The sequence below is a fragment of the Dermacentor albipictus genome, chromosome 3 (genome assembly GCF_038994185.2).
Source record: "Dermacentor albipictus isolate Rhodes 1998 colony chromosome 3, USDA_Dalb.pri_finalv2, whole genome shotgun sequence".
Taxonomy (NCBI): Eukaryota; Metazoa; Arthropoda; class Arachnida; order Ixodida; family Ixodidae; genus Dermacentor; species Dermacentor albipictus.
In genome coordinates, this window is record NC_091823.1 from 190,603,793 (window position 1) to 190,617,555 (window position 13,763).

A 13,763-nucleotide genomic window follows, 5' to 3' on the forward strand; every position below is an offset into this window, starting at 1 on the left:
CTCCCATTACCCTGCTCTTGTACTAAATGTGGCCATGTTGTCCCTGCAAACTTCTTAATCTCATCCGCCCACCTAACTTTCTGCCGCCCTCTGCTACGCTTCTCTTCCCTTGGAATCCATTCCGTAATTCTTAATGACCATCGGTTATCTTCCCTCCTCATTACGTGTCCTGCCCTCCTATATGAACAACCTCCAATATGAACACAACAATGAAACCTTGTAATTTAACCTGTTTAAATTCTATCAGATTTTCTGCTGTAGGACTTTCGCGTAGTTTGCTCCAAGCATAATTTTGTCTCTTCCGCGCCTCTCTACAATCGTCATTCCACCATTCCACCAAGGGACCTATATTTTGGTGAAGTGCCTCTTGTTTGAGGAATGGACTTTTCAGCGGTGTCAATGATAAAAGCGGTGAAGTATGAAACAGCATGATCTATAGTAAAATTGTCTATAATATCCCGTGATATGTGGGTGGATTACGTAAAACGTTCCCAGTCAGTTGAGGCCAGTTTCCAGCGAGGGAAGTGCGGATGCAAGTCATGTTTGTTTACGAAGTTCAGCGTTACTGGGAAGTGATCACTTCCGAATGTGTTTTTAATTACATACCATTCTAAATCAGGAAAAATGGAAGTGGAGCCGATCGCCAGGTCTTTGATGAGCACGTGTTATGATGTGGATTATAATACTTTGGTTCTTTCTTGTTAAAGAGACACACACCGGAGGTTGAATAGAAATTTGCAATGAGTCGGCCTCTCGCGTCGCATCGCGAGTCTCCCCACATTGTGTTATGAGCGTTAGTATCTCCCACGGCTCGGGAAGCTGGTCAATGAGGTTATAAAAGTCTGTTTTTTCGAGACGCTGGTTCGGCGGTATATAAGGGGAACAGACAGTTACTATTTTATTAACTAGGATGGCCTGAACCGACACTGCCTCAAGGGGCACGTTAAGGGCGACGGGTCGGCGAGCTACCGCCTTGTCGGCTATTATTGCTACGCCGCCGGAGGCATTAGCCTCCTCACGGTCTTTGCGGAAGATCGTGTAGTTTAGAAGAAAATTTGCATTGATAGGTTTGAGGTATGTCTCTTGAAAACACAGCAGCTTGGGGTTGTGTTTGTGTATTATTTCTCTAATGTCATCGAGGTAATGGACAAGTCTTCTAACATTCTATTGTAGTATTTGTGTATCCATTATGCTATATGTGTGGGGTGCTGTGTGTTTAAGAGACGAGGATTAGCTCACGGGCCTTTTTCAGGCGCCGTGACGGGAGTTTTGTCTCTTTTGGAGCGATCGAGAGTGCCTCGCCGCTCCTTAGGCGCTGGTGGCGCCGTCTTGCTGGTGGGTGTGCCCATCGCCTCTTGCGAGACTCTGAACATGCGCTCTTCCGAGCGCTTTGTTTGGCGTGAAGGCCTCGGCACGTTGGACGAGGCCTTTGGGGGCACCTGCCTGGAGGTAGATGGCCCCGACTGCTCCGTTGGCGTAGCAGCGCTAGCTGCAGCCGCCGAGGGGTGGTTGGCGTTACTACCGCTTCACTGGGTGTGGGTCGGACAGCCACCGGAGACCGTTGTGGCGCTGCCCTCTGACGCGCCACTTCGGCAAATGTGTTTTTGGAAAGGTAGGATACCCGCCTGCGTGCCTCCTTGAAAGTTATGTTTTCCTTTACTTTGATCGTGACATTTTCTGTCTCCTTTTTCCAGCATGGGGACGACCGCGAGTATGTGGCGTGCTTTCCTACACAGTTTACACAATGGAGACTGTTCTCGCAAGCTTCAGAAGTACGTTCGTGGCCACTGCACTTCGCACATGTTTGACGGCCTCGGCATCTCTGCGAACTGTGGCCGAAACGTTGGCATTTAAAACATGCAACATCTGAGGGGATTTGGCACATATGGCCTAACATGGAGTTTGATGTACCCGGCCTCAACGTACTCTGGCAGAATACTTGAGCTGAAAGTCAATGTAAGGTGTTTGGTCTTGATTTTTTTGCTGCCACGTCTGTTCTTTATTCCTTTAACATTGATAACAATCTGGTCACTGAAGCCCTCCAAGAGTTCATCCTCAATGAGCTCCAGCAAGTCATGGTCCGAGACAACACCACGGCTTGTGTTCATCGTACGGTGCGGGGTTAAAATTACTTGGGTTTCCCCAAATCACACTAGTTTTGTCAATTTCCCGAAATGTTTCTGATCGCGGAGCTCCAAAAGGAGATCACCGCTTGCCATCATCGACGCCTTATGACCTAGTCCAAAGACTTCAGTCAGTGTCTTAGAAACAAGGAATGGTGAGATTGTTCGCACTGGTTTAGCTGCTTTTTCAGGGTGGATCACGTGAAAACGAAGGAAAGATTGTTTTTGCCGACCAAAAAACTGGAATATTTCATCGGTGCCCCCTCTTTTCTGAGGGCGATCAGGAAGCGGAGGGAAGTGGGTTGCCATAGAGGAATTGAATTTTCGGCAATAACGCCAGCCAACCACCGTGGAGGCCTACAAGAGGACGTTACAGGGACTGTAAGAACAGGTCCTGCAAACGCCAGCTGTACGTTATCACTATAACCAAATATGAGATAACTCAGGCTGGTTATTCACACGAGGTTACCCCTTGCTTCCTGGAAAAATTGGAAGTAAGCGGAAGTTAGGAGAAGACAGGAAAGATGAAAAGTAAGAGAAAGCCGAAGACTGGAAGGAGAGAGAGAACCAGGAAAAGGCAACTACCGATTTCCCCCGGGTGGGTCAGTCCGAGGATGCCGTCTACGTGAAGCAGACGACAAAGTGGTGTGTTGCCTCCGCCGGGGGGCCTTAAAGGTCCGAACACCCAGCATCGGCTCAACACCCAGGATCCCCCTTTCCCCGGACACGGCTAAGCCATGCACGGCTACACGCGGGAGGGTCCAACCCTCATGTGCTCTGGTACGTGGTGTAACAGCACACCAAACGCCTGCTTACGCAGACGCCCCTGCAGGGGGAGAAACTCGGCGTTCAACTCCCGTGTATTTTCTCTAGAGGGCTATCCTCGTTCAGTAGGCAAGGAAGTGTCTACGAGAGAAACTTCGAGAACAGCGAGACAAAGTTATTTACTTGTACCCACAGGTATACGCGACGAAATTTTGTATGCATGTCACGATGAACCGATATCTGGACACATCGGCGTGAGCCGTACATTCGCCAGGATTCGTCTGAAATACTATTGGCCTAAGTTATTAGCACCCGTGCAGCACTATGTCAAGACTTGTCGCGAGTGTCAAAGGGGCAAGACACCATCCGTAAAACCGGCAGGCCTCCTCCAGCCAATAGAGCCACCAGAGGCCCCATTCCAACAAGTCGGTATGGACCTTCTTGGACCCTTCCCAACATCATCTTTAGGGAAAAAGCGGCATAGTTGTGGCCATGGACTATCTGGCCCGTTACGCAGAAACTGATTCCCTGTACAGGACAACGGATGTCGAAGTTGCAGCATTCTTTCTCAACAATATCGCGCTCAGGCATGGCGCTCCCACAGTTGTTATTACCGATCGTGGAACAGCCTTTACTGCGGAGCTAATGAAATGCTTGTTGCAAACGACACAAACTGATCATAGATCTACGGCGTACTCCCCTCCTCAGACAAACGGTTTAACTGAACGAATCAACAGAACACTGCCTGACATGCTTTCAGTGCATGTCGCCGTTGAACATGGGCTGTAAGACGAAATTCTGCCTTAAATCACCTTCGCATATAATACGGCCGTTCAAGAAACAACACAAGTCGCCCGGTTTGAACTTGTATTCAGCCGAGCAGTAACCACAACCTTGGATGTTATGTTGCCGTTATATGAAGAAAATAATAACTCATCGTACCTATATGAGTTATTAGGTAATTAGAAATTAGCGATGACAATGGCTTTGTGTGTGCACTTCCTGCTCATCTGGTCCTGTATGCAATGCTGCAACCCTGCAGAGTAGAACACTTTCACGTGCAAGGCACCACGATTTTCTCTTGTACCACTACTTGCTCGAATGACTGACTCGCAGTATTGTCGGACATGTTTTGCACACTTTTAAATTAAGCACTTGCTTTGTTACACCAATGTCAGTGTGTGCAGCAATAATGGCTTTCAGTGTTGTGGAATGATTACTTTTGCTTTTTACCGTAGCTCTTGACACTGCGATGCTGTTCTTTTGTTCATTCATAATAATCACCCCTTGTAGACTGTTGTGTCAGGGTATGTTACCTATACATAGTTTGTTCTATTATTTCGTGCTTCTAGTCTTGGTGTGTATTTGTGTCACATTAGCGATTAGAATGGCTTTGTGTGTTCACTCCCTGTTAATATGGTCCTCAACACAGTGATGCATACCTGCAGAGTAGTGCACTTTCACGTGCAAGGCACCGCGATTCTCTCTTGTACCACTACTTGCCCGAATGACTGACTCGCAGTACATTCGGACATGTTTTCACCCCTTTAAAGTAAGCATTGTCATGACAACACCAATGTGTGTATGTGTGGCTATAATGCCTTCCAGTGTTGTGAAATGATTACTTTTGCTTTTTACCATAGCTCTTGAAACTGCCATGCTGTTCTTTTGTGTATTCATAACAATCACCACTTGCAGACTCTTCTATGAGTGTGTGCTACCTATATATAGTTGTTTGTTCTATTATTTCGTGCTTCTAGTCTTGGTGTGCATTTGTGTCAGATTAGCGATCATAATGGCTTTGTGTGTTCACTTTCTGTTCATCAGGCCATGTATGCAATGCTGCAAGCCTGCAGAGTAGCACACTTTCACGTGCAAGGCACCACGATTCTCTCTTGTACCACTACTTGTCTGAGGGACTGACTCGCAGTGCTGTCGGACAGGTTTTGCACCCCTTCAAGGTAAGTAATATCATGGCAACACCCATGTGTGTGTGTGTGATTTACTGTCTTCCAGTGTTGTGCAATGATTACTTTTGCTTTTTACCGTAGCTCTTGAAATGCGATGCTGTTCTTTTGCTTATCCATAACAATAACACCTTGCAGACTGTTACATCGGTGTATCGGAGTATGCTACCTATAGATAGTTGTTTGTTCTATTATTTCGTGCTTCTAGTCTTGGCGTGTATTTGTGTCCCATTAGCGATTATAATGGCTTTGTGTGTTCACTTTCTGCTAATATAGTCCTCTACACAGTGCTGCACATCTGCAGAGTAGTGCACTTGCACGTGCAAGGCACCGCGATTTCTTCTTGTATCCCTACTTGTCTGAATGACTGACTGGCAGTATTGTCGGACATGTTTTGCACACTATAAAAGTAAGCACATGCTTTGCTACACAAAGTCTGTGTGTGCAGCAATAATGGCTTTCAGTGTTGTGGAATGATAACTTTTGCTTTTTACCATAGTTCTTGAAGCTGCGAGACTTTTGTTTATTCACAACAATCACACCTTTTATACTGTTGTGTCAGAATATGCTACCTATAGATAGTTGTTTGTTCTATTATTTCGTGCTTCTAGTCTTGGCGTGTATTTGTGTCCCATTAGCGATTATAATGGCTTTGTGTGTTCACTTTCTGCTAATATAGTCCTCTACACAGTGCTGCACACCTGCAGAGTAGTGCACTTGCACGTGCAAGGCACCGCGATTTCTTCTTGTACCCCTACTTGTCTGAATGACTCACTGGCAGTATTGTCGGACATGTTTTGCAGACTATAAAAGTAAGCACATGCTTTGCTACACCAAAGTCTGTGTGTGCAGCAATAATGGCTTTGAGTGTTGTGGAATGATTGCATTTACTTTTTACCATAGTTCTTGAAGCTTCGAGACTGTTCTTTTGTTTATTCATAACAATCACCACTTGCAGACTCTTGTATGAGAGTGTGCTATCTATATATAGTTGTTTGTTCTATTATTTCGTGCTTCTAGTCTTGGTGTGTATTTGTGTCACATCAGCGATTTTAATGGCTTTGTGTGTTCATTCCTGTTCAGCTGGTCATGTATGCGATGGTGCAAGCCTGCAGAGTAGCGCACCTTCACGTGCAAGGCACCGCGATCCTCTCTTGTACAACTATTTGCCTGAGGGACTGACTCGCAATATTTTCAGACATCGCAATAAGATAGCGGGTCTGCTAGTTGGTTGACTTTCGTATTTGAGCTCGACTCAAATACGAAAGACGCAGAGACAGAAACAATGTAGACAGGACGCTGTCTGACTCTCAACTGATTTATTGTTTCATTGAAAAACTTTTATAAATGTTACAGTATGATCAGCATGCGCAGCAAAGCAATATGAGGCATTCACGATAGGAGTGCCATACTTTAGACCCCTCCAAATTCTATCCCAGTTTGGGTATTTAGATACGCACACTTTCTATCATGCAGCGTAATGGCTATCTGGCTGACGCAATCACTAGCCCATTATTTAATGAGGTATGCCTCGGCTATTTCACTAGTTACTTGATCTTTATGTCGAAAAATAATGCACGTGTCGCTAAACTGTGGCCTGCACCCACCGTTTCTCCTGTTTCTGCAGTGGATGGTTAGATGGGCATAGCCTGTAGAACTTAATGATACTTTGTGTTCCCTAGCGTGTACAAGGTAACGATGCTTTGTGTTCGCTTAGTGGATCGCTTACGCATCTGCCTGACTACCCCACATATATTTTGCTACAAGGGAAGAGAATCAGGTAAACCACCCCTATGCTGCAATCAACAAACCTGCTTTGGCGTGAAGTGAAACAATGCTTGGGTTCTATTACACTCTAAACGAGCTGGCAGATTATTGGTAAACATAGAAAAAAGTTTGTGTAATGCAGAATGGGGGTGGTTTAACTGACCTCCTTCCCTTCCATGAAGTACATGTGGGAGAGTCAGGCAGATGTGTAAACGATCGATTTGTTATCGATCGAACGATCGATAACAAAGCATTGTTAAATTATACAGGCTACAGTCATCTAGCCATGCACTGTAGAAACTGGAGAAATGCTCGGTGTAAGCCACAGTGTAGTCACATGCACGTCATTTTTCTTCACAAAAATCATGTAACTCGCGAAAAGTGGTGGCCTACCGTATTGTGAAATGGGGTAGCGATTACGTCAGTCAGGCAATCATTACGCTGCATGATAGAGAGTATGCATATCTAAATATCTAAATTGCAATAGAATTTCGAGGGGCCACAAGTCTGGCGCTCTTATCCTTAATGCCTCATTCCGCTTTGCTCCGTATGCACGGAAATATTCTAACATCTTTGTAAATGTTCTCCCGTCGAACAATAAATCAGCTGGAAGTCAAGGGCTGTTCTGTCTACTTTCTTTCTGTGCCCGCGTCTTAGGTGCACTTCAATCTAACTTAAGTATGATTCTCAGACATTTTTTGCTTCCCTTCAAAGTAAGATCTGTCATGGCTACACCAATATGTGTGTATGTGCTTAAATGCATTCAGTATTGTGCAATCATTACTTTTGGTTCCTACCATAGCTCTTGAAACTGCAATGCTGTTTTTTTGTTTATTCATAACAATCACCCCTTGTAGACTGCTGTGTTGGAGTATGCTTCCTATAGATAGTTGTTTGTTCTATTATTTTGTGCTTGCATTCTTGGTGTGTATTTGTGTCACTTAAGCGATTATAATGCCTTTACGTGTTCAGTTTGGGTCATCTATAGAATACTGCATGTCTGTAGAGTAGCGCACTTTCACGTGCATGACACAGTGATTCGCTCTTGGACCACTTGGCAGAAATATATTCTGAAGAGGTCGGCGGTAGAATGCGACTATTTCATGCGAACTGTTCCTTTTCAAGTATTTGAAAATTAACCAAACCTACCCTTATAAGTCTTGCTGCTGTTCTGCAAAAGTTTTTTTCAGAAATTCAGAAACAACGAAAATATGCAAGATTTTTTTTTTAGATTGCGCCACCGTAGCCTACATTACAGTCTGTGATTTTTGCACGTAATCTGTAAGTGCTTTCGTCAGCGCAGTAGGAGTTTTATTTTCAAGCTACGAGGACTGACGTTTTGCTTTCAACAAGTCCTTTTAGATGTGTTTATGGTCGAAAAGTTTGAGGGGAAGTCAAAAAGCAAAGGATCTTTTGCGCTCTCTGAAACTAAGGTTTGGTAACAGTACTTGTATCCAGCACTGAATTAGTGTTGTCTGCAACACTTCTATGGAATATGTCACTCTTATTCCCTCGTTCGTCGTTAGTGTGCAACACCATTAAACATGGCAGCTGTATTGTCGATCTGCACCAAGGAGGAAATGAGGGCAGTGATTCGCTTTTTGTTTGCGGGAGGTGTGAAACCTGTGTAAATTATTCGTCGAATACAAGCACAGTATGATGACAGCTCTTTACCGCGCAGCAAGATCTTCAAATGAATAGAGCGTTTCAAACAGGGAATAACTTCTTTATGTGACAAGGAAAGATCGGGCAGGCCATCGACGGCAACGAGTGGAAACAATTTAATGTCGTTGAGGGTATGGTAATGGAAAACAGGCGACTCACAGTGGAGGAAAACGCCAATATTTTACATATCAGTCATTTACATTTACGCATTTTTACAACAAATTGTCACTATAGATGAAACTTGGGTACATCATCAGAAACCGGTAAGTAAGGCTGCGAGCATGGTTTGTAAACAGTCATCGTCACCATAAGTCAAGAAATTTAGACATGATGTCAACCATCAGCTGGTAAGATTAGGCTAACACTATTTTGGAACATGGAAGGTGTGGTAATCGTTCATTTCACTCCAAGAAGCGAAACTGCGAACAGTGAGAACTACTGTGATGTGTTGCCAACTACACTGGAACCTGCAATCAGATCCAAATGTCGTGGAAAATTGCGAAAAGGTATCATTTTGCAGGAAGAGTATGCTCGGCTACAGTCTACCAAATAGACGTCCAAAACAATAAAGTAGTTTGGATTCGAATCGTTCCAACACCCGCCATACAGTCCAGACCTATCTCCAAGCTATTTTAATATGTTTGTACCATTGAAGGAATCGCTCAGGGGAAGACTTGCAACCGATGCAGAAGTCATTGATGCGGTGGAATATTGGTGGTCGGTGCAACCAAAAAAACTTTTTTTTTTCCAACGGACTAAAAAAAACTTGAGAAATGTTCAGAAAAGTGCGTCGAAGTGCAAGGAGGTTATGTAGAAAAATAATGTGTAAGTGTTCTATCATTAGAATGAATGCACCTTTTCTCAAAAGTCTCTTTACTTTTTGACTTCTTCTCGTACAAATATTTTTTGCTTTATCCGCCAACTTCTGAGCGGTTTTCGTAACCATATTTGTCGTTCTTGGAGAACTAATCATACAGCAGTCGTTCATGTTTGAAGAAGTTGTTTGCAACCAGGCTCTCAAAGTGGTTCAAAGACAATTTGTACTTAATATAGTCATCATACAAGCATGGTACCAGAATAAGTACTCCTGCTGTACTCACATGCATCTGTATTTGACTATTTGGCTGCCAGGCACTTACGCTTCGTGTTTCTACATGTTATGCAAATGGTGACTGCTTATCAAGACAGCTTTGATGCAACGTGTCCCGTTCTTGATTACACCGCTTGCAAGGACTGTACGTGCCCGCCCTTCATCTGCACTACCCTGGATTTCAAATCATTACTGGACATGAGAACGCTGCCTGCGGTTGTTTCTCTCGCTTGCTGGCCACCATGGTCACCTTCGGATGAAGGACTACTTAAGCAGCCGCCGCAGCCAACCATTCCAGGATCTGGCGCCGCCATGGCTGCCAGGCACTAACGCTTCGTCTTTCTACAGGTTATGCAGATGGTGACTGCTTGTCAGGACAGCTTTGATGCAACGCGTCCCGTTCTTGATTACAGCGCTTGCAAGGACTGTACGTGCCCGCCCTTCATCTGCACAACCCTAGATTTCAAATCACCACTGGACATGACAGCGCTGCCTGCGGTTGTTTCTCTCGCTTGCTGGCCACCATGGTCACCTTCAGATAAAGGACTACTTAAGCAGCCACCGCAGCCGACCATTCCGGGATCTGGCGCCACCATGGCTGCCAGGCACTTACGCTTCGTCTTTCTACAGGTTATGCAGATGGTGACTGCTTATCAGGACAGCTTTGATGCAACGCGTCCCGTTCTTGATTACACCGCTTGCAAGGACTGTACGTGCCCGCCCTTCATCTGCACAACCCTGGATTTCAAATCACCACTGGACATGACAGCGCTGCCTGCGGTTGTTTCTCTCGCTTGCTGGCCACCATGGTCACCTTCGGATAAAGGACTACTTAAGCAGCCACCGCAGCCGACCATTCCGGGATCTGGCGCCACCATGGCTGCCAGGCACTTACGCTTCGTCTTTCTACAGGTTATGCAGATGTTGACTGCTTATCAAGATAGTTTTGATGCAATGTGTCCCGTTCCTGATTACACCGCTTACAAGGACTGTACGTGCCGGCCCTTCATCTGCACTACCCTGGATTTCAAATCACCACTGGACATGACAGCGCTGCCTGCGGTTGTTTCTCTCGCTTGCTGGCCACCATGGTCACCTTCGGATGAAGGACTACTTAAGCAGCCGCCGCAGCCAACCATTCTGGGATCTGGCGCCGCCATGGCTGCCAGGCACTTACGCTTCGTCTTTCTACAGGTTATGCAGATGGTGACTGCTTATCAGGACAGCTTTGATGCAACGTGTCCCGTTCCTGATTACACCGCTTGCAAGGACTGTACGTTCCCGCCCTTCATCTGCACTACCCTGGATTTCAAATCACCACTGGACATGACAGCGCTACCTGCGGTTGTTTCTCTCGCTTGCTGGCCACCATGGTCACCTTCGGATGAAGGACTACTTAAGCAGCCACCGCAGCCTACCATTCCGGGATCTGGCGCCGCCATGGCTGCCAGGCACTTACGCTTCGTCTTTCTACAGGTTATGCGGATGGTGACTGCTTATCAGGACAGCTTTGATGCAACGCGTCCCGTTCTTGATTACACCGCTTGCAAGGACTGTACGTGCCCGCCCTTCATCTGCACAACCCTGGATTTCAAATCACCACTGGACATGACAGCGCTGCCTGCGGTTGTTTCTCTCGCTTGCTGGCCACCATGGTCACCTTCAGATAAAGGACTACTTAAGCAGCCACCGCAGCCGACCATTCCGGGATCTGGCGCCACCATGGCTGCCAGGCACTTACGCTTCGTCTTTCTACAGGTTATGCAGATGGTGACTGCTTATCAGGACAGCTTTGATGCAACGCGTCCCGTTCTTGATTACACCGCTTGCAAGGACTGTACGTGCCCGCCCTTCATCTGCACAACCCTGGATTTCAAATCACCACTGGACATGACAGCGCTGCCTGCGGTTGTTTCTCTCGCTTGCTGGCCACCATGGTCACCTTCAGATAAAGGACTACTTAAGCAGCCACCGCAGCCGACCATTCCGGGATCTGGCGCCACCATGGCTGCCAGGCACTTACGCTTCGTCTTTCTACAGGTCATGCAGATGTTGACTGCTTATCAAGATAGCTTTGATGCAATATGTGTCCCATTCCTGATTACACCGCTTACAAGGACTGTACGTGCCCGCCCTTCATCTGCACTACCCTGGATTTCAAATCACCACTGGACATGACAGCGCTGCCTGCGGTTGTTTCTCTCGCTTGCTGGCCACCATGGTCACCTTCGGATGAAGGACTACTTAAGCAGCCGCCGCAGCCAACCATTCCGGGATCTGGCGCCGCCATGGCTGCCAGGCACTTACGCTTCGTCTTTCTACAGGTTATGCAGATGTTGACTGCTTATCAAGATAGCTTTGATGCAATGTGTCCCATTCCTGATTACACCGCTTACAAGGACTGTACGTGCCCGCCCTTCATCTGCACTACCCTGGATTTCAAATCACCACTGGACATGACAGCGCTGCCTGCGGTTGTTTCTCTCGCTTGCTGGCCACCATGGTCACCTTCGGATGAAGGACTACTTAAGCAGCCGCCGCAGCCAACCATTTCGGGATCTGGCGCCGCCATGGCTGCCAGGCACTTACGCTTCGTCTTTCTACAGGTTATGCAGATGGTGACTGCTTATCAGGACAGCTTTGATGCAACGTGTCCCGTTCTTGATTACACCGCTTGCAAGGACTGTACGTTCCCGCCCTTCATCTGCACTACCCTGGATTTCAAATCACCACTGGACATGACAACGCTGCCTGCGGTTGTTTCTCTCGCTTGCTGGCCGCCATGGTCACCTTCGGATGAAGGACTACTTAAGCAGCCACCGCAGCCGACCATTCCGGGATCTGGCGCCGCCATGGCTGCCATGCACTTACGCTTCGTCTTTCTACAGGTTATGCAGGTGGTGACTGCTTATCAAGGCAGCTTTGATGCAACGTGTCCCGTTCCTGATTACACCGCTTGCAAGGACTGTACGTGCCCGCCCTTCATCTTCACTACCCTGGATTTCAAATCACCACTGGACATGACAGCGCTGCCTGGGGTTGTTTCTCTCGCTTGCTGGCCACCATGGTCGCCTTCGGATAAAGGACTACTTAAGCAGCCGCCGCAGCCGACCACTCCGGGATCTGGCGCCGCCATGTCTGCCAAGCACTTACGCTTCGTGTTTCTACAGGTTGGTTATTCCTATCGTTGTGTGAATGGCAAATCTTTTAGAAAACTGGCGTCAGATCCCATCCAATGCCTGTACATGCTTGCATGTCGCGTGTTCTGTTTATGATTGTGCTGCTCTATTGCCATTTTTTGTCTGTTCTCAAAGTTGCTCTTATTGCTTGCCGGGGATATCGAGTTGAATCCTGGTCCCCTTACCGAAGAACAAGAACAGGAAATGTTTAAGGCTAATATGCAGATACCATCAATCTTGGAAAAACAATCCGACATTCTTGACGATATTCGTTCGCTGCGAAGTAATCAGCAGGCCACTGAACAAAAAGTAGAGGAGCTCGCAGCCAAGGTTGTGTGCGCTGAAGACCGCGTATCATGTGTCCCACAGTTAAAAGAATCGATAGAAATGATCTCGTCTCGTGTCGAATCGGTTGCTTCCTCGTTTGCGACAATCTACAAAGGCCAAGACGATCTAGATAACAGAACAAGAAGGTACAACGTGATCTTTCATAGCCACCTAGATTCCGAGAATGAAACATGGGCACTGTCTGAAGAACGGATTCTGACTTTTTGCGCTGAAAAACTTAGTGTACAACTTAGCTCGAAGGCTGGGGAAAGAACGCACAAACTTGGGCGTTACTCACAAGAAAAAAAAACGGCCGATTCTAGTGAAATTCTCATCTTTCAAAGACAAGCAACGCTTACTTGCAGCTGCCTCAAAACTGAAAGATACCGGTTTTGCTATCAGTGAACTCTACTCGAATAAAGTAAGGCATGGGCGGAAAAGGCTGATACAGTTTGCCAGGGAACGTGGCGGAGACTTCAAACTTAATGTCAACAAACTAAAGTTGGCAAAACAAGTTTGCATGTACGACAGCACTTCTGATACCATGAAAAGCATAAACCAATAGCCATCAAGGAGTCCTGCATCGCAGAAAAGAGCAGATCCTAAATCCGACTTTATAATTATTGCTGTCAACTGCCGCAGCCTCAAGAACAAAAAAGATTTGGCTGCACTCTTGGAATTGGTCAAACCACATGTGGTCATTGGCACCGAGTCATGACTGGACGAAACAATAGGCACCTACGAGGTATTTCCGCCTAATTACAACGTATACCGGAAGGACCGTAACAAGCATGGCGGTGGTGTCTTTGTAATTGTCGATAATGGACTGAACAGCATACCTCTTAACACAGAAAGCAAGACGTGCGAAATGGTCTGGTGT

The 13,763-nt window shown here is 46.5% G+C and overlaps 1 protein-coding gene across 7 annotated transcripts in view; it reads left to right on the top strand.

The window, feature by feature from the left end:
• The window catches only part of LOC135908699 (uncharacterized), a 195,707-nt gene that overhangs the window by 23,752 nt on the left and 158,192 nt on the right, over positions 1-13,763 (top strand). For 4 of the 7 annotated variants that reach the window (XM_065440559.2, XM_065440558.1, XM_070536405.1 and 1 more), the window contains exon 1: positions 9,700-12,547. In XM_065440559.2, the coding sequence (XP_065296631.1) occupies positions 11,462-12,547 (1,086 nt within the window). In that variant the 5' untranslated portion in view covers positions 9,700-11,461. Of the gene's footprint in view, positions 1-1,467; positions 1,613-4,715; positions 4,850-9,699; positions 12,548-13,763 lie in introns of those variants that run through there. The other 3 variants (XM_070536407.1, XM_070536406.1, XR_011512987.1) reach the window with 3 other exon arrangements.